This window comes from Nannospalax galili, unplaced genomic scaffold (genome assembly GCF_000622305.1).
Source record: "Nannospalax galili isolate Female #2095 unplaced genomic scaffold, S.galili_v1.0 scaffold441, whole genome shotgun sequence".
Taxonomy (NCBI): domain Eukaryota; kingdom Metazoa; phylum Chordata; class Mammalia; order Rodentia; family Spalacidae; genus Nannospalax; species Nannospalax galili.
This window is the reverse complement of record NW_008348089.1, coordinates 8,154,177-8,178,577: the sequence shown is the minus strand read 5'-3', so window position 1 is coordinate 8,178,577 and position 24,401 is coordinate 8,154,177. Positions and strand designations below refer to the sequence as shown.

The following is a 24,401-nucleotide window of genomic DNA, read 5'->3' as shown; positions in this document are numbered from 1 at the left end:
TATATTTTTATTGAATTTTTGTGCACTTCACACAAAACATCTTAATCATCTTTATACCCTCTCCCTATCTGCACCCCTTTATAAGCCACCCCCCACTGGATTTCATATATTCTGTCATATATGTTAAGGCCTGTCAAGTCAAGTTAGTGTGCCCAGAAGTCCCACAGTGCAAGTTCATCCACTGAGGTCTAGTCAGCCTATTTAGTCTTTCCCTTAAAGATCAACTCTTCTTCACCCAACAGTAATCAGCTGCCAACAATTCTTTGGCTAGGGTTGGGGCCTGCTATCCATTTCCCCAAGTCTATGCTGGGTTTTTGTCTGATTGAATTTGCATGGGTCATGTGCCTGCTGACACCATTGCTGTAGATTCATATGAGCAGGGTCCCAGGAGCCTGTAAGACTCTGTTTCCTTATGGTCATGCACCTCCTCCCCTGGCTCTTACAATCTTTCTGTCCCCTCTTCCATAACAGTCCCTTAGCCCTGGGTGGGTAGAGTTTGATATAGGAGTCCTATTCAGGGACCCATACTCTGTAGATTCTTATTCTCTACAATTTAGCCATTTATGTCTGTTGCAAGAGGAAGCTTCACTCATGAGAGTTGAGAGATGCATTAGTATCTCTCTACCCCTTGTTCCTCCATATTCTGTGAGCCTTAGGTATAGAGGTTAAATTGTAGATGTGTCATTTAGGGTTGGGCATCTCACAGACACTTATTCTGTGACCAGTTGTAGAGCTCTGTAATAGTCTCCATCTGTTGCAAAAGAAGCTTCTTTGATGAGTGGTGATTGGCATACTTGTCTGTAAATATAAGGCTCCACATTTAGTATATACTAAGAAATTATATTTGTCTAGGACATGACAGGATTTTCTCTAGAATCTATGACCCCTCCAGCCATGTGTATTTGGCTATGTTTACAGTGCCACACATTGAGCTCCCTCCTATTGAGTAGGCTTTAAATCCAATTAGGTAACTGTTGATTACCCCCAAGATAAAAGTGCCACTACTACACCAATATAGTTTACTGTGTGTGAAGTGGGTATACTTTAACTGGGGAGGGAAAAGGGAGGGACAGACAGGGAGAGAGGAGAGATAAATGATGCTTAGCTGGTGTGAAAAACCAGAGGGAGATGTATTAGTTAAAAAGCCTACTGAAAAATTGCACATAAAATATCTGTACATGAGTGCATGTGTATACCAGAAGGCTATATAACAAGAAACAATGCCAGACAGGAGAAACCTCCCTTTGAGTTGTTGGTCAGGGTAGTCCAAGAGACTCCCAAAATTACACAGGCTATTGCCACAGCCCTTGATGACCTTCCAGAACTTTATTGCTTAAGATAGGACATACTTCAGATACAGGACTTGGAGCAATGGAGCTGGAACTGACCTGGATGCCGCCACCCTGGAGGCTAGCTCTCACAGTTTTGGAAGACACTACGCAAGCTACTAAGGGAGAACATCAATCTATGGTCCAACCCCAGCTTTAAAGCCTAAAAACCACAACAGTGTACAGCAAACTGTACACAACTCAAGAGTTAGATATCCCAATTTCATGGGTTATTGCTTAAATCCATTTAAACCGGAATTCTCCTCTTCACTACTTCTACCCATTTATCCCCATCTTAACTTCTGGCATGCTATTTAGCTGGGCTAGTATCCTTCCCTGGAAGGTAGCACAGAGCCAGCCTCCACAGGGAAAGAATTAGAGCTCAGCACCCTGACAAGTGGGCAAGAGAATTGCCTCGGGAAGTGAAAGCACAGCTCTGATAAACACCTAAACCTCCCCTGCCCCCCCCACCCCCAGTAAACAAGGGACTATTCGTATTTTCTTTGGGTAACAGTTTTATCTGTTTCTCCTACAGCTTTGCTAAAGCTTCCATTTAAACTTCTCGTCTCATTAGCACTCATAAAATGCCAGTGTGTACCTATTGGCTAAGTAGGGTACAGGGAACAGTTTGACTTGAATAATGAACTATACTATTGTGTATTGTTTTTCCCCTAGGGAAATGGCTAGTCACTCTAGATAGAAAAGGTACAAATAGACCAAAGAAAGGATTCCATCCAAGCCCCACATTAATGAACCAATAAGTTTACTGTAGTTACTTACAGGCCCTTAGGAGACACAAAGTCAGAAAGTTCCCCCACCCAACTTACAGGTAGTACATTCCAAAGAAGAATCTACCCCAGTTAATTGCTTCCCTCTTCTTGAGCCTTAGGTGGAGAAGGGCCCTTGTGTGGGTCTCAAGAAGGCTTTTGCACATCTAGAGCCATGTGAGATGTGTGAGCCCTGTGAGCCATTCCTCCCTCTCTGAGGGAATGTTAATAGGCCCCATCTTGTGAGGGTCTCAGGGCCTCAGGAGTTACCTCCTTCTCTCCATGAGTGAACATTTGTGGGCCCAATTTTGTGAGAGTCTTGTACAGGTAGTCACAGTTGCTCTGCTTCAGGATGGTGATGGTCATGTTCAACCAGGAGATACATCACACACACACACACACACACACACACACACACGCACACATGCACACGCACACACGCACACACGCGCGCGCGCACACACACACACACGCACAAAGTACTTTGGTTTCATTGGCTGCAATCTGCCATATAGGTATGACTTCCCTTGAGAGCTGGCAGTTAACAAACAGGCTCTTTTATTCCATTCTTCCATAAACTCTCAGCTCACACATACATCATACATTAAATCTATCTCTATACATGTATATATGTAGGTTGCAGAATGGCTACAAGGTTAAAGAGGCTGCAGCAGGGTTCAAAGAGTTCAAAGAGTTCTGACAGGAGATAAGCAGAAAGTTGATTTCAGAATCAAAGAGAATTGAGGGAATTAGATAATGAACTCCACTGAAGATCTGCTGGGGGGCACTGTCAAGCCTCCTGGTCACAGTTTAAGTTGAGCCTCAGGGTTGAGTTGAATTGTAGAAGTGAGGCGTGGGACTATGGAGGCCAAGGAGGTGAAGAGCAGAGCCAGGTCCAGATGGACAGATGGGAGGATTGATGCATGTATGAATGTATGGATGTATGGATGGATGTATGGATGGCAATTAAAGCATGCAGCATCAGCACTGAGAGCCAAAGTAGCCGGGACAGTTAGGAGTTCTCTGTCTTTCACACACACACACACACACACACACACACACACACACACACACAGAGCAGGTAGCCAGAAGATAGGTGAGTAGGGCTGCATCTATCACTGAATTAGGTGTGAGTGCATTGGGCCTATTTTCCAAAGTTCTTGGGCCTATTTTTCTTCAAAAATTTTTTTTGATTTATTATTTTTATTTTATGTGTATGAGTGTTTTGCTTGCATGTGTGTAAGTGCACCCATGTCATGCAATGCCCACAGAGGTCAGAAGAGGGGCATTGGATCCCCTGGAACTGGAGTTACAGATGGTTGTTAGCTGTCACGTAGGTGCTGGGAACTGAACCCAGGTCCTCTGCAAAAGTAGCCAGTGCTTTTAAACACTGAGCCATATCTACAGCTCCACTGGGCATATTTTTCCATGTGTTTAAATTATCTCAATTTACCTTGATAAATTTGAAATGTGATACTCTTTTTACTTTTTGGAATAATTGTCAGTCTGTGACACATTGGTGATGTCAACGATGCTTTAAACATTCAGGACCTCACCTGCATTGCTCTGGTACAACTCCATCATGGAGCTGTATCTATTTCTGAAATTAATGCAGTTATGCCACTCTCCTCCACATTATCTCCCTCTTTAGGTCTAGGGCTCCCTGGATAAACGTCAGAGGGCCTGTCACCATCAGTTAATTGTATTTGGCCTCTGAATGTATGTGCACTGCAATGAGAAGTCGTCTTAATCTTTTAATCTTTTTAAAGAATAAAAAGTGCTTTATAGATTAAATCTCAAGGTTATTAGTATGGTTTTTAAGTTCTATCCAAATCTAATCTTTTACTAGTATTTTCTCCACTATGTACCCTAACTTCCAGCCCTCCTACTTATAGTTGGTAGAGTTATGGGCCCTACCGGAGTTATGCACCCCAACCCCTAAATCCTATGAATCCTATGAATATGTTGCTTTTCATACTCAAATGGATTTGATACAAGTAATTCAGTGAAAGATCTTAACAAGGGAAAGACTATCCTGGATTAGTCAGGCCCAATCTAATCTCATGAATCCATACAAGGTGGGGGGAGAAGTTCAGACTCAGAGAAAGAGATAAGACCACAGAGACAGTGATCTACTCAGAGACTGAGATGTAAGAAGATCAAGACAGAGAAAGAGACACCACACCAAGCAATGCACACATCCTCTAAAAGCTGAAAAGACACTTTCCCCAGAGCAGGACTTCTTAAACTTTCTCCAGTTCTTTGCCTAAACAATTTTCACATGATACCAGGTAATAAGTATATAAAAAGTATATAAATCAAACATTTACTGAAAAAATCATAGAGAAATTTATTTTAAAGCAATTACTTTGCATATATATTTACCACTTATTAAAGACAAAAGTAAATTTTCATACTAATGGGATGGATGTTCTTATTTTTATATAAAGAATTAAATCTTCAGAAATGCCATGATCAAGAATACAAATGACAACAAATGCTGGCATGGATGTGGGCAAGGACAGCACTTGTACACTATAGGTGGGGGCATAAAACTAGTGTAGCCTCTTTGGCAATCAGTCTGGAAGTATCTCAAAAAAAAAAAAAAAAAAAAACCTAGGGCTAGACAGATGGCTCGGTAATTAAGGGCACTTGCTGCTCTTGCACAGAACTCAGGTTTGGTTCCCATCACCCACATGGTACCTCACAACCATCTTTAACTGCAAATCTAAGGGTTCTAATGCTCTCTTCTGGCACCAGGTGTGCATGTACTGCACATACATTCATGTAGGCAAACACACAAAATAAAAATATCTTTAGAAATCTAGGGTGCTCACTTCAGCAGCACATATACTAAAATTGGAACAATACAGAGAAGAGCAGCATGACCCCTGTGCAAGGATGGCCCACAAACTCATGAAGTGTTCCATATTTAAAAAACAAAACCACAAGAAAACTAGGAATAGAATTGCCATATAATCCAGCTATCCCACTCCTGGGTATATTCCCAAAGGGCTTTACATCCCACTACAGAGATACTTGCATATCCATGTTCATTGCTGCTCTAGTCACAATAGTCAGGAAACTGAATCAACCAAGATGTCCATCAATTGATGGATGGATAAGGAAAATGTAGTATTTATACACAATGGAATATTACTCAGCTGTAAAGAAAAACAAAATCATGAAATTTGCAGGTAAATGGATGGAACTGGAAAAAATAATACTAAGTGAGGCCATCAAGACCCAGAAAGACAAACCCCACAAGATCTCTCTCATATGTGGATCCTAGTGTCAAATATTTTGTATGCTTAACTTAGAGTCTATGTGCAAACCAGGTAATGCGAAGTCAGCCACTGAAGACGGAAAGCATTAAGGGAGAGGAAAATAGTAAAATATGGGTCAAAATGAAAGTAGAAATGGGGAACACAGGGCAGAAAGTTCAAATGTGGAAGGAAAACAAAGGGAAAGGGAATGCTTAATCAAACGGTGTGTGCAAAACCTGTATGGAAACCTATGATCTCGCAATCCAAGTAAACACGTAGAATCAGAGATAACAGGACACAGGTGGTGTGAAAGCATGGAGGAGAGTACTCTGGGTCAAAGGTTTAAATAAGGGCGGGGAGGGAATGAAGGCAGGGAGGGGCAGTGGGTAGGTTAGCCAAAACTAAGGGTGTATAAAAAAGAAATTCACTAGTTTGCAAGCTAATTTAAAATATGTTTTAAAAAAGAATTTGAAAAGATATACCCTGTGTGCGTAGACAGTGCTGCTCCCTGAAGATGTGGACTGTTAAATGAAAATCTCAGAACCAGGCATAAGTTATTAGTGAGGGAGGCCCCAGAGGCACCCCAAACAACACAGGCTAGTACCACTGCTCTCTGTTGCCCACCACAACTAAATGCCATGACCCTACTGCTGAAGACACCACCCACTCCTGACTCAAATGTTTCCAGGCCATGGAGAAATCAGTATTAAAATGACCAGGAAGCTTTCTCTGCTGGCTAGCTTTCATAGTGCTGAAAGGAGCTATGCAGGCTGCTGGGGGAGAAAAGACATCGATGGTCTTACCTTGCATGCTGCAATACCTACCTGCCAGGCAAGATGTGCCCACTAGTGGCATGATAGTTATGGGGTAACCAGCCTCTTTCTGACTGGATTTGAGGCCTGTTCCACAGTAGGGAGTTCATGTTTGGTACTGCAAAGTTTGTTAAAAGCCCTAGGGGGAACTTACTGCTGTGGTTTCCCTAAATGGTCATGCAGTTAACGTGCCTTCTAAATATTTGTGTTTATGCCTATAGATTTGTGCTGCTATCAACCTTGGTCAGACAAGCTTCTTTTTTGCAGTGAGTAGTGGTTAATGCAGAGACTCATAACTCATTAAAGTGCTGAGAATAAGTGACTGTGGGTGCTCTGGTATAAAGAGGTCATCTATAAACAACTCCCTACTCCCCACATCCAAAGCCCAAGGACCATCCCAGAAGAGGGCATGGAAAGAATGTAAGAGCTGGCAGATGGAGAGGAAGAAATGCTGCTGTCTGGACATGACATGGCTGTTGCACACATCAACCACTGCAGCTGTGGTTGCCTGTCCAACATCAGAATGAGATCAAGACAGTCAAAATCCTGGCATGGATGGGAGGGAAGCCCCAATAATACCATCCCTAACAAAGGAGCTATTGGCAGTTGATGGATGCTAAGGGAAGGAGAGTAAAGTCACTTTTCTTTGGTGATGTGGCCACAAGTAGGCACCCCAGTGGATGGTCCCCACCCAAGAGCATATGGTTAGCACTAATTGTACTTAGGGGGTTAATAATGATAATAATTTCTTAAAAAGAAGACATGAAGTTGGGAGGGAGACGGAAGGTTGCGGGCAGTGGGTATGATCAAAACACATTGTATACATGTATGAAAATTTCAAAGAATAAATAAAAAGTTTTTAAATGTTAAACCTCAGCTGAGTATTTGATACTACAGGGTATAGAACATCTCCAATGTTTTTTAGAGTTGATCAACACTTTACTTTTATAATTATCATTACTGAGAACATTATTTCACTTGAATATGTAGCACAAAATGATAGAAATATATTAAAGGCTATTTTAAAAACTGTTGGAAATTCTGTCCTAATCAGAAGAAAACATTCATTGAACAATTTCTTTTGAAACTCAGGCCAGTAACGCAACCAGAAGTTTTTAAAACTGTAACATAATCCAAGAGTGCATTAATCTGATATCTCTATGCTAAGGAATGATGAGAGGAAAATCCTAAAAGCCTTTGTTTTCTGTAATTAAGCTACTGTGTTTCTATAGTAGAAAACTCAGTATGTAGAGTAAAAGCCAAACACCGCCATTCATAACACACAATGGTCTTGAGTCTGGGCTGATGTGTTTGAGGCAGTGTTTGTGGATGCAGTGTGACAGCGTGCACAGGCCAACAGAACAAGGTGCGTCAGAACCAAGGCTTCTCTGAAGCTGCCATGTATATGGTCAAGTGTCCAGAAACGCCTTGGATTGATTATGTGTTTTCTTCTGAATTAAGTTTTGGTTGTTTTGGTTGTTGTGTGTTCAGAGACCTTTCACTGCTGTCAGATTTTTTTTATAGCCCTCATGTAGAGATGCACAACCCAAATGGGGTTGGGACCCTAAGAAACCAGGCCCCAGAGAACCCAGGGCAAACTTGATTTTAGCACCAGGGAAGCTGATAGCAGACTCCAGCCTTTAAAACCATGAAGTGTTGTTGTTTTAAATCATGAGTTTTTGGTAATTTGTTACAGAGGCATTAAGAATTTCCTTACTCCACAAACTAAACAAGATAGACGCTGTTTGATACAAATCTGGACATACCTGGGAAGAAGAAATCTCAACTGAGGAATTTCCTCTATCAGACTGACCTGTGGCCATTTATGTGGTGCATTTTCCATATATATATATTTTTTTTTATATATAAATTAAAATTTTAAAATTCTTATTTTCTGTGTGTGAGTGTATTGCCTGCATGTATGTAAATACACCTGTACTGTACAACACCCACGGAGATCAGAAGAGGGCATTGCATTCCCCTGGAACTGGAGTTATGGATGGTTGCTAGCTACCATATGGGTGCCGAGAATTGAACAGTCAGTGCTCTTAACCATGGAGCCATTTCTCCAGTCCTAATTTTCTTGACTGCTATAGATATTGGAGGGCTCAGCTCACTGTGGGCAGTTCCATTCCTGAATAGATGGGCTTGGGCTGTATAAAAGTAGCTGAGCCAGCCAGAGGAAGCAAGCCAGTAAGCAGCATTCCTCAATAGTCTCTGCTTTAGTTCCTGACTCCAGGTTTCTGCCTTGAGTTCCTGTCTTGGCTTCCCTCAGTGATGGGCTGTGACCTGTAAGATGAAATAAACCCTTTCCTCCCCAAGTTGCTTTTGGACATACTATTTACCACAGCAACAGAGAGCAAAGCAGGACATATGGTTCCCACTTTAGAAGCTATGCTCTTTCATATACTTGTCAGAAATATCCCTGACTTTGGTTTTTTTTAACTAAAAGAACTCACTTCATTCATAGAAAAAATTATTACAAATATATTTAAAATTATCTATATCTGGCCCAATGACTGCATGCTTGTATAAGTACTGTTGGTCATATTCTTTAAATTTTTTATTTATTTGTCTATTTATTTATTTGTTTATTTAGTTGTATGAATGCCCATATGTGCATACATGCATGCACACACTTGTGGTGGTCAGGGGACAATTTGAAGGATTCAGTTCTCTCCTACCATGGGGGTTCCAGGGATCATTGAACTCAGGTCATCAGGCTTGGTAACAGGTGCCTTTACATGTTGAGTCATCTTGCCCACTTTAGTTTATATTCTTAACAACAACAATTACAAAAACCCAAGATTTTTCTCCTAGGAGGTAAAAGCTTTTGGAGAAAACATCCACAACAAAAGAGTGGTCATGAGCAATATGAGAAAATAGTCTTGGGGTTGGAGAGATGGCTCAGTGGTTAAGAGCATGAGCTGCTCTTGCAGAGGACCTGCGTTAGATTCTAGCACTCACTTGCCAGTTCCAGAGAAATCCAATGTTCTCTTGCAGAGGACCCAAGTTTCATTCCAAGTGCCCACATTGTGTGGCTCACAACCACCTGAAACTACAGCGACAGGGGATCCAACACCCTCTTCTGGACTCTATGGATACCTGTACCCACATGGCATATACATACGTACACATAAAGAAAAAAAATAAAGAAAAAACTGCTGTGGCAAAGATATGTCAACTAACATCTCCCAATTAAAAACAAAAACTTAAGAACAAACAAAGTCAGTGCAAAATCCACTTCTATGTTAGAGTAACATATTTTTACTATGATTTCAATAAGAAAGTTGTGTTTCTTTTTTTAAAAAATAGTTTTATTATTTTTTATTTTATGTGTATGCATGTATTGCCTGCATATAGGTAAGCGCACCCGTGTCGTGCAATGCCCACAGAGGACAAAAGAGGCTGTTGGATCCCCTGGAACTGGAGTTACGGACAGTTGTTAGCTGCCATGTGGGTGCTTGGATTCGAACTTGAGTCTTCTGCAAGAACAGCCAGTGTTCTTAACTGCTGAGCCATCTCTCAAGGCCAGTGCAAAATCCACTTCTATGTTAGAGTAGAAATAAGAAAGTTTTGTTTCTTTTTAATACTACCTGAAATAGTTAAAATGAAAACTATTTGACATGCTTGTTTTAACAGCACAGATACTAAAATTGGAACCATACACAGAAGATTAGCATGGCCCTGCACAAAGATGACACGCAAATTCATGAAACATTCCACATTTTAAAAAACAAAACAAAACGGGCTGGAGAGATGGCTCAGTGGTTAAGAACACTGGTTGCTCTTGCAGAAGACTTGGGTTTGAATCCCAGCACCCACGTGGCAGCTAACAACTGTCCATAACTCCAGTCCCAAGGGACCTGACAGCCTCTTCTGACCTCTGTGGGCACTGCAGAACATGGGTGTACTTACCTACATGCAGGCAATACACATATACACATAAAATAAAAATAATAAATTTTTTTTAAAACCCCAAAATTAAAAAAAAGGTATTTGACATCTAGTCCAGTTTCAAATTGATGGACTTAAGAACCCCCAAAACTAGTTTTGAGTGCAGTAATCATGCAGTTAGCAGAAGTTACCAAGCACACTGGTCCAAGCTGCTAACTAATGCCACCTTTACATCCTCAAAGGGAGAGAATATAAAGTATAAGGTAGGTAGGGCAAAATACTAGCCAATAATATGACCTTAGATCAGAAAAGGTCTGGGGGAAAGGATACAACAAAGAAAAAGAGGAAAACAGATCATCCAGGAAAGCAGGGCTAAGCCAGCACCTCCCATTTGTCAGCAGAGCTCAGACGCATCCAGAGACACCGCACATGTAAGAGCAGGGCAAAGTCAGGCTCCGCTACTCTGTGGCTTTTAAAACTTATATAGTAGATCGAATATAGTTAAGACGATTTCAAGCATATTTTCAGAGGGAGACTGACTGAAGACTGTCAGTTGAATCATAGCCACATTTCGTACCTTGACCATTCCCTTCAGATACCATCAGCCAGGAGGAAAACCTGCCTAAAACACAGGCTCTGAAATAAGCTGGGATTCTTGAGTGAAGCACAGGAAGGAAATGTGTACCTGCTCTGGATAAATGAATGCAGTTCTGTGAGTCCTCTTATAATTACAACCATGTACACAACCCCTAGTAGCACCATTTTGTGTATATGAATAAATCTGACCTTTCCTACTAGGGCTGATTTTTAACTAGTCTTTCAGAATCTCCCTTTCTTGGCAAGTTGAGAGAATATGGTATTATCCACAAGTGACAGAGGCAAATTGTGGCCCTTTAACTTGTTACCAGTTCACAGGATGCCTTTAATGCCTTCATCATAAAACAGCAGGTTAGGCCACAAGGCTGGAATGTTGAGCCCGGAGAACTGAGATCAAGCTGACACTAGCAGGGTTCGAGGTCATCACACAAATGACAAAGGCATGAGGCAACTATTATTGAGGAAGAGTCTAAATAAACCCTCTAGCTTCAGTTGCTTATCTAACTAAAAATCACCCCGTGGAGCAATACATAATTAGTTCACTCCACCTTCACTGCAGATAACTCCTAACATAAGAATTATAACAGCTGTCTGCATTACTTTGCAGAAGTCAGAGACCACTTTTACTAAAAACACTGATTCTTCTTCACTGGAGCCTATGGATTTCTGACAATGACTAAAATGGGATGAAAGGCTTGGCGTGTCTGTCGTCATACTGTGTCTGTCCCCTCTGCTGTCTCAACTCTTGGGTCAGATTCTACGCAGCTCTCTGTGTAGACATGTTGATCCTTTAAAATGTTTTGTTAAGTCTATAGTACAGAGTTAACTTGACCTTCTGCCCACTGGAGTAGATATGTGTTTTTTTCTATCCCAACTCAAGCAGCAGCTTAAGCATCAACAATCCCTCAGCCAAAACCAAGCCATAGACCAGGATATTCATGCCAGATGACGTGCAACTGAGCAGTCCCTGGGTCAAGTCACAGACCAGCAACCTGCAAGCCTCAAGGCCAGAATGAGAATGCTTGTGCACAGGAAGGAAACCGTCTTATGTGTCCATGACTAATGGACAATGAATAAACTTTAGCCCATCCCAGAAAATTAAAGAAAGTGGGCAGCTGCCTTTTGTTCATTACATCACAGCCTAAGCTCTCTCTATCACCACCATGTCCCTTCAGCTCCAGCAGAAGTCTGCCAGCACAGGATCAATAGAGGAGCCCTGCCTGCCTTGTTTGTAACATGGTTTGGTCCCACTTCTACTATGTCCACACCGTAAAACCACATTATCCAGTATTACCTTCAGCTGAGAGGTCCAGAAAAGCAGAAGAGCACAGCTGTAAGAAACCAGGATGGCATGCCTTAAGGCGAGATGGACCTGAAACTTTTAGAATAAGGCCACAATCTCTGCTGAAGGGAGGGGCACTGAACACAGTACCCTCAGATCCCTGTCATGTAGAACACTGCATGGCTAGCAGGAGAAAACTGACCAGGTCAAAAGTTTAAGCTCCTTATGTTGAGAGAAAACAGCTTAGCCAACAGCCCTTAGATAAGTAACTCTCAGCTCTTCCTAGCAAAAAGATTGGGCCATGTTAAAAGTTTACTATACTTTTTGTTTTAAGAAAGAAAACACTGTGACCAATAAGTTAACAGATAGGCACTGGTAACCCTGAGTAAAAGTTCAAGCATCCTACTTTACAAACAGCTCTTAGCTGTTGCTAGCTAAAAGTTCTATGTCCTGTTTTTTGTCTAATTGTGCCCTAAATCTTTGTATGTAACTGCCAAACTCCACATGACTGCCAGTTCTTTTTCTTGTATAAAAACATACCTAGTTCTTCATTAAAGTTGACTTGTAGTGAGAGACTCAAGTCCTGGATTCAGACTCTGCTGCCGCAGATCTCACCTTCCCAGAGCAAGCTCCCCCTTGCCCCCACCCCCCGCCACCATAAGGTGGGACCCCTGCACACAGCTGATCTTTTAGTATTTACTGTGTGCTGGGCACTATGCATAGCAGCTTATGAGTACCATTACAGTATAATTCTTACTCCCATTTTCCAGATACAAGATTTAACATAAGGAGCTCAAAGTCCCATGAGTAGCAGGTACCTGTCAAAAGTACAAACCAAAGACCATGTTTCCATAGCCTATATGGTTTCTCAGCAAGAAGTGCTGCCTGCAAGCCACAGCCTGACTCCCTTTCCATCATCACTGTGTCCCTTTAACTCCAGCAGGAGTTTGTCAGCTTGAGCCCAAATCCTGAAAGAGAAGCCTTGCCTATCTTGTTAATAACAGTTTTAGTTTTATCCTACATGCTTCCAAACAATGTTTGAGACAGCTATAATTTTAAGAGTTACCATTGAAACAAATTAAAATGGGCTAGAGAGATGGCTCAGTGGTTAAGGGCACTTGGTACTCTTCCAGAGGACCTGAGTTTGGTTCCCAGAACCCATATGGTGGCTCTCAGTTGTCTGTTAGTCCAGCTGAGTGTTGAATGAGATCCAGTGCCCTCTTCGGTCTCCACAAGCATCGCATGTATGGGTACATCTACATACATGAAGGCAAAACACTCATACACATAAAATAAAAGTAAATGAATCAAAAAATTAAAATCCAGTCAATGGATAATGAAAGTAATCGAAATTCAAAATGTGTTAGTTGTATCAAGAAATTCAAAACTAAGCTTGGAGATTTGTGCAGGTTAATGCTAAAATGGACATATCTATTTGCATGAGATAAAAGAAAGTCAAATCTTATCTAGAAATATTTTTAGAATATTAAATATGGCCAGCAAAATAAGTATATCACAGACACTGTTTTCACACATATGTGGAATGTGGGAAAAATGATCTTATAGAAAGTGAATATAGAAAAGTAGCAGTTGAATTGGGCCCCATTGGTGGGGCTAAACGTGGAGGCACTCTGAATAATTTTTTAAAGACTTATTATTTTTACTTATTCATATGTATTGCATGCCATGTGTATGGGTCAGAAGAAGGTGTCAGATCCCCTGGAGCTGGAATTATAGGCAGTTGTTAGCAACCCAATGAGGGTGCTGGAAATCGAACTTGGGTATTCTAGAAGCACAGCAAGTGTTCTTAACTGCTGAGTCAGCTCTCCAGCCCTGGATGATTGTTTCTTATGCCTCTGACACAATCTCCCCCTGCCACCAACTTCAAAGAGCTGAGGCAAAGGACCTAAGCAAAGATTTCTCCAAAAATGATATGCAAATGGCCAACACATAAACTAGTGCTCAGTACCATTAGCAGACAAATGGAAATCAAAACAAGTGAGATGCCACTGCTGTGGTGGTTTGAATGAAAATGTCCCCCATAGGCTCCAAGTATTTGGACATTTTATCCCCAGATGATGGCGCTGTTTTGGGAGGTTTTAGAAGGCGTGGCTATCTTGGAGGAAGCACGTCACTGGGGTGGGCTTAGAGAATTCTTAAACCTTGCCGGATCCCCAGTTGCTCTCTTGTTTCTTGTGTCTGCTGGAAGCTGTAGAGCTTAGCTTCCGCTCCTCTTCTCCAGCCACCTCTGCCACCATGCCTCCCCACCAAGATGGACCATAATTCCCCTGGAACCGTAAGCCCAAATAAATTCTTCCTTCTATAAATTGCTTGGGTCAGTGTTTCTATCACAGCAACAGAAAAATGACTAATACAACTGCATTACCTGCAACTTCTGGTGAAAGCACTTTTATACACTGTTGGTGGGAAGGTAAATCAGTTTAGACATTATGGACAGCATCTTTCACTTGTTATGTAGCCCAGACTGGCCTAGAATTCACTATGTAGCTCAGGAAGGCCCTTCAACTCTTGACAATTCTCCTGCTTCAGCATCCCAAGGGCTGCATCATTGTTCCTGTCTGGAAAACATTTTAATTCTTTCTTTAAAAGTTACAAAGAACTTCCATCTCCAATCCAGGAATCCCTCCTCTGGGGGAATGAAAGATATGTCAATAAGAATCTGGACTCCTATGGTCATTATACACAAGAACCAAGAGAGGGGCCCTAAGTGTCCATCAACTTAAGAATGGACAAAGAAAATGCGGTACATTTATAGAGTGGAAAACTTCAGACACTGTAAAACTAGAATCCTGTCATTTGCAGCAACATGCTTGGAACTGGAGATCATTATGTTAAGTGAAATAAGACTCACACATATGTGGAATGGGGGAAAACGATCTTATAGAAAGTTAGTACAGAACAGCAGCAGTTGAATTGAGCTGAGCTGAGCTGGTGGTAGCTGAGCTGACTGCGGAATGCTGACAAGACAGAATGTGGAGGTGTAGGGATGGGAAAGGTCGATCTGCGAATACTAGGCTATGGTTGGCAGACAGTCTGGTGTGCTGTTGCACAGTAAGGCAACTCGCTGTAGCTATAAACAGCAATTATGTACCATATTCTTTAGAATGCCAGAAGAAAGGATTTGGAGTGTATTTACCATACAACAGTAGGGACTAGCAGTATAGCTCAATGGTAGAACACTTGCCTAGCATGCACATGCACAAGGCCCTGGATTTGATCCCCAGCAATGCAAAGAAAAGGAAGCGTGAGGAGGTACATAGGTTTAATCTGATTTAGACACTGCGCAGTATATTATGTGTATTGAAGCATCAGATGACAGCCCATTTACAGCTTCTTCATTTGTTCTTTTCATTTATCACTTAAAGATAAATTCAGTTTAAAAATATTTAAAATAAAGACTCCACCATCATTCATTATTGCAACTTACCAACTGACTGGGATTTTCCAGTGAGTAACCTGACTATTCACTTCATCCAGAAACTTTCAAATGAAATGTTCCTATCTTTAACCATTCAAAAGAATGGTTCTACATTAAAAATGAGTTTGGGCTTTTGTTTATAACAGCTCAATAACTTTCGCAGCGGAAGAGACTTCAAAGAGCAAGCTTTCATTTTACTGATAACATAAACTGCCTGCAAACACAAAATACACTGCAAAAGAAAAATAAATATAATTTAGCTGGAAAAAACTCCCCTGGATAGTTACTAAACTGAAGGCAGACCACTGACCTGGGTTCAGTACAGCCCACTGACTTTTAATTGGGAGCAGCTACTTTAAACTATTAATATATATTATTTGATATTAAATAGGTTTAACTCTCATGGAATAATAGCACCTTGATAACAAATTTCATGATCCCATTTTATGCTTAATCAAGTAATTAATTCAGTATCATGGGAGAAAAATTTCCTTGTGAACGAGGGTCACTGATAAAGAAAAAGCACACTAAAACAATAAAGCAGACCCTTACAATTAAGAATTTTCTCTGCCAGGGGCTGGAGGGATGGTTCAGCAGTTAAGAACACTGGCTGTTCTTACAGAGGACCCACCACATGTGTAAAACCCAGGCAAGGAAGGGGTAAGAAACAAGGGCTCCCTCCTGGCATTCCTAACCAGAGAAGCAAGGAAACCCCTAGAACTCTTGATTTCAAGGTTCCTGCCTCTAAATGGTCTAGCCAATTTCTGTCTTCTAGTCTCATTACAGCTGCAAAGGACTGGGACAAATTCACACTTATAGTATATTAAGGGAACAATTATTACTCCTACCCGTATTGAGACTCAAAGAATATTAGTAATGGAAAAATAATAGACTTGGGGGCTGGAGAGATAGCTCAGTGGTTAAGAACACTGGTTGTTCTTGCAGAAGACCCAGGTTTGAATCCTAGCACCCACGTGGCAGCTAACAACTGTCCATAACTCCAGATCCAAGGGATCCAATGGCCTCTTCTGTTCTTTGCAGGCATTGCACAACATGGGTGCACTAACATACATGCAGGGAATTCATGCATACACATAAAATAAAAATAATAAAATATTTTTTAAAAATTTACTCTGCCTAGAGGCATGCTGTTCTATTATAAAACTACTATGTGAAGAATAGCACCAATAACAGGTCCATACATAGACACTAGCTCAGAAGAAGGAATCACAGAGTTTATCATGGGGATGAACACCAGCTACTTTGGACTAGTTTTCACAATGCTCACTTTCAAATGAGCCATAGTCAGAGTCTGATAAACACTGTGGACTTATAGTGCCCCCATGACTGGAATGCCCTTTTTTGTAGCTTGACATTGCTAGTTCAATAAAAGAAAAGTTTAATTATGCAGGAAAAAATAATCCCCAGTACATTTTTTTCTTTTCATGTCTCTGAGCTTAAGTTTGGTAGTTTGGTATGTACGTTGGAGCACAGTGCTTTACAGTAGAATAATGTAGGTCCAATTTGAATTTAGCCTTTGTTTTTGTGTGTCAATAGATAAACATTTACATCACATAGCATTTCAAGAATTAAGAGAGATGGCAGACGTGAGAAGGGAAAAAATACTAGTGGTAAACTGTCCAAGGATGAAATATCTGTCTGTCTGTCTGTCTGTCTGAGAAAGGGTCTCTCGCTATACATCCCAGGCTGACCAAAACAAGCAACACAACAAAAACAGTCAACAACTAAAACACAGGGAACTTAAGGAAATGCTAGGGTTCCCCGGCTACTGTTTTCAAAGTGTGTCTCCTACCTTCTGAGTGCTGGGATTACAGGTGTGTACCACCACTTTCCGTGTTAAATGTCTTTTGATTACAAGATAAACTACAATGAATTTAAGGCAATGTTGCATAGGCGTGTTCTCCAAACGAACCTGTGGCAGCTGAAAATCTGAACCCTAAGAAACGACGTAGACAGAGGGGGAGACAGTCGCCCTCCCACCCAGTCAGCTTCAACTGCATGGTGGAGGGGATAAGGTCTAAGGACAGACGCTGAGAAGTAGTGGGAAGTCACCATCTTGGTGGGGCACTGGCAAGGTGCTAGCGAGGTTGCTGGTGGTGGCCGATATCGAAAAGCTCAACTGAGATGTAGGGGAAAGAGCCCATGGGTGTATGGCTTTGTAAGTAACTCTCTTTCGTACATTATAAACTATACAAAAACCCGAATGGAACGCATGGTATCAGTTTTGTCCGGCGTAAGGACAGTGCGGGCCTGGGAGCCAAGACAGAGCTGGTGATCTCCCATGAGAGAATTTGGCATTACAGGCAGTTAAAAAAAAAGATGAAGACTATAAAATTACTTCAATAATAAAGTAAAAAGAATCTGAGAGTTCCCAAAGCATCTGAGAGGGAAGAGAGGGGATTGGTGACTAGGGAAATGAGAAGCTAGCACAGCAAGACCGGTTACCCAAAAGAGGACAGCTGACAGAGGAATTCCCTGTGGTCAAGCAAACTTGTAAAGAAACCACCATATCCAACACGCCTTCTTTTCCTTCCTTCCTTCCTTCCTTCCTTCCTTCCTTCCTTCCTTCCTTCCTTCCTTCCTTCCCCTCCCTTCTTTTATTCTAGATAGGGTGTCATATAGCCTAGGCTTGCCTCAAACTTGCTGTGTGTGACTGAATTTCTGGTCCTCCTGCCTTCACTTCTATCCAAGGGCTGGAAGTAAAGCCACACACTAACATACACCATTTTATGTAGTGCTATGGATTGAACCCAGGGCTTCCAGCATGCTATACAAGCACTTTCTGGAACTATCTCTTTGTAAAAATAGGCTCATTGTTCCTTTGTTGGATACAGAGTCTTCCTAGTTGCCCAGGCTGGCCCACTCAGCTGAAGGAGGCTCTTTCTCAGAGCAGTTACAGGTTCACAGTAAAACTGAATACAAGATAGACACTTCCCAAGTAAATGCCCTTGCCCTCCTATCAACATCCCCCACCTTACTGACACTGTTTGTCACAACTGGAAACGTACATTGACACACACAGTTCACAGTTGATATGCAAGTTGGTTTGTACACCTGTGTTTGGACAAATGTTTGACATACACCCACAATTACAGGGTCACACTTTTTTTTTTCTTTTTTTGGTCTTTTTGAGATAGGGTCTCCCTGTAGCCCCAGCTGGCCTGGAACTCAGAGAGATCCGGCTCCCTCAGCCTCCCCAGTGCTGGGATTAAAGGCATGCCCCACCATGCCCCGTGGGTCACACATTTTACCGAACATTCTAAGTGCCTGGTTTCCAACTCTTGTACTCTAAATCTGCCACAATTTACAACTCATCGTCCCAGCAAAAGTTTTGCAGATGAAACTAAACTGTGTAAAGGCACAGCTACCTTTGGTGAAGATCTATTAAACAGAACTGTTTTGTGTTACTGTGGTTTTGGGGAAATCAAGAGATGTGGCTCACCTGGATTTGAAGAAGGTTCTGTAAAGGGAAAGCTATAGACATCAACTCCAGCTAGGTAAGAGACTTCCGGAGAAAAACAGACACACAAAAACAGAGAAGGAGAGTAAACCCCAGAGAGCAGGCTAGGAAGACAAGCAAGATTTATTTTATTTATACATCATGGGCCAAAGCGACTCCGGTGGGCTGGGAGCGAGGGGAAAGCCAGGCAAGGTTCCATCTAGCTATAGGCAGCCTCATTTCCACATGGTTGACAGGCTGTGAAAGCCAGCTCTCCTCTGTCAAAGAATGGTCAGACACAAGTGTTTCCCACTCCCTACAAATAGGGAAAAGAAAACTTTTCGAAGTGATATAGAATTACCATGAACTTCTACTTTACCTGAAAAGGTCAATCAGAACTCCCAGAATGGACTGGCTGGCTGGAAGCTAGAGGAGGTGACGGGTTGGGGAAAGTCTACCCCTGGGAAAAACAGGGATTTGTACAAAGCCACTTACAACGTCACAGCACCGATGGATCAAACAATTCCCAACACGCCAGCGTGGGAAGCTGCGAGTCTGTGAACAGTTGCGCAGACTTGGTGGGAGTCAAAAGAAGCGTGGAACCTATATCCTTCCTGCAGTGTCCACGCTCACTTTGATTTCTGAGTACTGAAATTCTAGCAAAAATGTTGGCTTCGCAAATACGCGACGTTACTCCATGCTAACCAAGAGGGAAGGACAGTCAGGCAAAGGTGTTTAAAACAGACATCTTCCACTTTTCAAAGTATTATGCCAGTGACAGAGGAAGGGGGCAAGCAGGGACTGGAGCAGGCCGGCCGGTGAGAAGGTGCGAACAGACAAAGGGAGTCTGGATCCAGCACAACTCCCTGTGGACTGGGAATGCTCTCGGAAGGCGCAGCACCGTGACAGGGCTCAGCAGCACCGGGACTGGCCGCCCAGCCCTGCAAGCCCGGTGCACTTGCCGCTCGGCTGCTCCGCCGAGTCCAACCGCACACCCCGATCGATCCTTCCGGCGGTCCCGCGGCCGCCGCTGCGGCTGTGAACGTGCGCACTCACGCCGCCGCCCTGCGCAGCCCGCTCCACGCCTGGGACGCAGCTGTCTTACCGGCCCGCAGAAGGATCCGTGGCTCTTCCCGCGGGTGAGGAAGCTCAGCCACAGCGTGCCGCAGCCGGGACAGCACGACCCGGAGAGCGTGCGCCGCCCCCTGCTGGTCATCGAGACCCACGGCAGCCCGAAACCGCCCTCCTCCCGCGCCTGCATCCCCAGCGATGCCGAGACGAGCTCCGCCCCTCCCCCCGAGGCCCCGCCCCACAGCCTACAGCCGGAGGAGGCCCCGCCCCCTCACTGCAACTCCTTCTGGAGGCCCCGCCCCCTCCGGCCCTCCAGAGGCCCCTTCGGAGACCCCACCCCTTCCCGCCCTCTCCCTCTGGAGGCCCCGCCCTCGGCCGCGCGCTCGCCCGCGCAGCCCCTCCCCCTCGCCGGCTCCACGTTCCTGCGGGGGCGCGCGCGCTCCTAATCCCCGGCCTTCCGGCTCCACAGAGTCGCTCCTCTTCGCTCTGCGCTCCCTCAACCCTCGGCTCTCCTCCGCTGTCAGCTCAGCCGGGGTCAGCTTCCCTCGGCAGCCTCCGTTGCTCGTGCAGTGTCGGGCCGCGCTGGGAGTGATGCCGGCGTCCGGCGTCCGGGCGTCCTCCGCGTCCACTGGCCGCTCTCCCGCTGCAGCGCTGCGGCGGTGAGCCCCTGTCGCCGGCGGCCGCGGGAAGACGTCCGGCTCCTAGCTCGCCCGGCCGGCCCGCCTCGTAATGCCGGGAGGTAGGCTCTCAGGTCCCCGCGTCCCCAGCCGTGCCTGCGAGCGCCGTTTGTGGTCTGCGCTGCCACACCGATAGGCGGTGATTTCTACCACACTTGCAGGGTAGGTGTGGGTAATGCCACGGACTGATACTGAAAAGAAAACGTGTTTGGTATTTTCCCGTAGGTTTCAAGCTCCAGCACTTCTGTGGCGTGGAGCTCTTACGCCGGGTTTGCTGTACCGTCTTCACGGAGCCTGCCACCTCCCCAGTCACCAATGAAGTTTTTTGACGCTTTCTTGAATCATGTGACATCACTTCTTGTCCGCCTTCTTTCCAGTTGCTAAGCCCATAGGTATAAGCTCGTGTTGCTTTAAAGTACATTCCTTGACTTCTGTCCAGCTCGCTTCACCTTGCTGTGACTTTTATAGGCACTCACCTGAGTCACCCATAGCAGTCCTTGAAGAGAACATTCCGTACAGTCGCTGCCTGGCAAAGATAACAAGCAATGAGCTTACCCACTCCATTTTCCTGTCAAGCTTGCAAGAGAGATTATTTTCTTGCACCTTTCCCCAAATACTCCAAGTCTTAGAGGCTTAAATAAAGAAGTTTACCTGCAGTAAAGGCACACGTTGAGCAGCACAAAAATAATTTGAGATCTCAGTAGTGCAGTATTGATTCAACTTCTAGCTTCCAGTAAGACTGAAGTTTATGAGACTTGTGTAAGGAGGAAGAGAGAACATAAGGTTCATTGGTGCTACTCCTGGGCTTGGGGACTTTGTTAAGTCTGAAAATGCAAGGGAAAAGGCCTAGACTTTGTGTGAAAATTGCCATCACACACCGTCCAAGTCTTAGGGAACAGAAGAGAGCTCTTAAGACTCCCATTTTCTAGTGTCTGTATTCAAATTCAAGTTGTTACTAATTGTCTAAAATATTAGACTAAAATGTTAGGGAAACGTAAGCGTGTGGTGTTGACAATTAAGGACAAACTTGACATTATTAAGAAGCTTGAAGAAGGCAACTCTTTCAAAAAACTTTCGGTGGTGTATGGAATTGGTGAATCCACAGTCCGTGACATTAAAAAGAACAAAGAAAGGATCATAAACTATGCCAACAGTTCAGATCCTACAAGTGGGGTGTCCAAACGTAAATCTATGAAGTCATCTACCTATGAGGAGCTTGATAGGGTTATGATAGAGTGGTTTAACCAACAGAAAACAGATGGGATTCCAGTGTCTGGAACTATTTGTGCAAAACAAGCCAAGTTCTTTTTTGATGCTCTGGGGATGGAAGGTGATTTTAATGCATCATCTGGCTGGCTGACTCGATTTAAGCAGCGCCATGGTATTCCGAAGGCTGCTGGGAAAGGAATGAAATTAAAGGGGGATGAAACTGCTGCCGGTGAATTTTGTGGCAACTTTCAGGAATTTGTGGAGAGAGAAAATCTACTACCAGAACAGATTTATGGTGCTGATCAAACTGGATTGTTCTGGAAATGTCTACCCTCAAGGACATTAGCGTTTGACGCTGACCAGAGTTCTGAGTATAAGTCAAGCAGAGAGAGAATCATTATTATGTGTTGCGCAAATGCCACAGGTTTACACAAACTTAATCTTTGTGTTGTGGGGAAAGCAAAGAGACCCCGTGCATTCAAAGGAACTGACCTTTCAAACCTTCCTGTCACTTATTTCAGCCAAAAAAGTGCATGGATAGAACAGTCAGTTTTCAGACAGTGGTTTGAGAAATGCTTTGTGCCACAGGTACAGAGGCATCTGAAGGCCAAAGGGCTTCGAGAAAAAGCAGTGCTTCTTTTAGATTTCCCAGCAGCACATCCGAATGAAGAACTGTTGAGTTCAGATGATGGCAGAATAATCGTGAAATACTTGCCACCAAATGTCACAAGTTTAATTCAACCTATGAGCCAGGGAGTCTTAACCACAGTCAAAAGATACTACAGAGCAGGACTTCTCCAGAAGTACCTGGATAAGAGAATCGAACCAAAAATGTTCTGGAAGAATTTGACAGTGTTGGATGCGGTTTATGAAGTATCGAGAGCTTGGAACATGGTAAAATCAAATACCATAACCAAAGCATGGAAAAAACTGTTCCCTGGCAATGAAGAAAGTTCAAGCATGCACATTGACGAAGGAGCCATTTTAGCAGCTAACTTAGCAACAGTTTTACAGAACACAGAAGATTGTGAACATGTCGACATTGGGAATATTGAGCAGTGGTTTGACTCCAGGAATAATGGCTCAAGTTGTCCAGTGCTGACTGACAGTGAAGGTGCCAGGAACCAGGCCAAGGCTCCTGAGCAGAAGCCTCCCAGGAAGTCTAGGCAAGCAGAACTGAATCCAGAGAAGCATATTAGCCATAAAGCTGCACTTGAATGGACCGAAAATTTGCTGGATTATCTAGAACAACAAGATGACATGCTACTCTCTGATAAACTGGTACTACGGCGGCTCCGGACCATTATAAGAAGAAAACAGAAGAGCCAAAATAAAAGTTATTCATAGTGCTCCAGACTGTTGCCATGTATTTTCATCTTTGTGACGTTTATCTGCTGTGGAATTTAAGGCCAAATAAATGTTATAAAATGATTTTAGGATTAGGTGCTGTTTTGGATTCGCTTAAATTCCAGCTCTTTAATGTTGGCTCTAATTGAGCATTGACATGAGACTTGTTTTCTGTTTCTATTCTGTGTTCAACTAATTGGATTATAAGGTACCCAAGGCCAGGAATCTGTTTTGTGCCTGAATTTCAGTGTGTCTAGTACACTGTAGGTACTCAATAAATTTTAGTTTGAAGTTTGATAGCTTTTGAATTTCAGTTTCCAAAGTAAAATGTTGAGGATAAGTTTACATTTCCACTACCAAGAATTGTAGAAGAGTTCAGCAAAGGTTTAAAGGGTTTTAACCTGGACTTCAGTGAACTGGATAATAGTAGTTTAAAGCTTTAAATACAGTGTTTCTTACTAGCAATATATTGGCAACTAGTTATTCAGATTGGCTGTTTCTAAATAGCAAAGGAAAAGGTAAGGTTAAATATCACCAGAGAAAGGGATGATACTTCTGTTTTATTCTAACTGTGGGGAGAGCTCTTCACTTGTGTCAAAGAAATGTCAGCCTGTTCCAAGATAAATTTTAGTTCCTAAACCCTCATGTTTAAAAGAAACATGAAGGAGTATGAGTGGTGGGCTCACGTGCTTCTAAATATGAGGGAGGTGCTGTAGAAGACCAAGGTTGCTCGCTGAATGAACATGGGCAAATCACCCTCACATCTGTAAAAGAACTTTAATACCTGTTTCACAGAGTTTGTAAGGGGTAAGTGAGTTAATACAAGAACGTAAAATACCCGAGGCTGCAGAAGAATAATCATCCTTGAGTGTTAGCTACTGTTCCTGAGTATTAGCTGTGGTTCCTGCAATCCAGAAATTATGTTTCAGAAATGGGTTGAACAGATCCAGTGTGGAAGTCACACTGACATTTCTGCATTAGGAAACTCCCAACACAGGATGTGAGATAAAAGAGATGTGTGTAGTTTCAGCTGAAATAGCAATAATTAGCTGAATGAAACCTGAAGCAGTAATCCAATGCGCAGACTCTCCTGTAGGCACGGTTAAGTATGCAGGTGTCAGACAAAAGTTGTACTAGGAACTGGGAATGAAATGGGAACTTCTTTGGTCCAGGCTGTCAATATCAGCACATTGTTAGTACAGTTAATAGATGCTAGATTTGTTCATAAAAGCTCTGTGAATATTGGCAT

The 24,401-nt window shown here is 43.1% G+C and overlaps 1 protein-coding gene and 2 non-coding genes across 3 annotated transcripts; all 3 read left to right on the top strand.

Moving 5' to 3' along the window:
* Positions 1–4,924: 4,924 nt before the first annotated feature.
* Positions 4,925–5,031, top strand: LOC115072322. The gene has a single exon (XR_003851360.1). It is a non-coding gene; the product is annotated as a U6 spliceosomal RNA (small nuclear RNA).
* Positions 5,032–9,799: 4,768 nt separating this feature from the next.
* Positions 9,800–9,905, top strand: LOC115072323. The gene has a single exon (XR_003851361.1). It is a non-coding gene; the product is annotated as a U6 spliceosomal RNA (small nuclear RNA).
* A 10,448-nt stretch (positions 9,906–20,353) lies between these two features.
* Positions 20,354–23,247, top strand: Tigd2 (tigger transposable element derived 2). Its single transcript, XM_029569097.1, has 2 exons — positions 20,354–20,658; positions 20,822–23,247. The coding sequence occupies exon 2, from the start codon at positions 21,578–21,580 to the stop codon at positions 23,150–23,152; it is 1,575 nt and encodes a 524-aa protein (XP_029424957.1). The 5' UTR covers positions 20,354–20,658; positions 20,822–21,577; the 3' UTR covers positions 23,153–23,247.
* Positions 23,248–24,401: the final 1,154 nt, after the last annotated feature.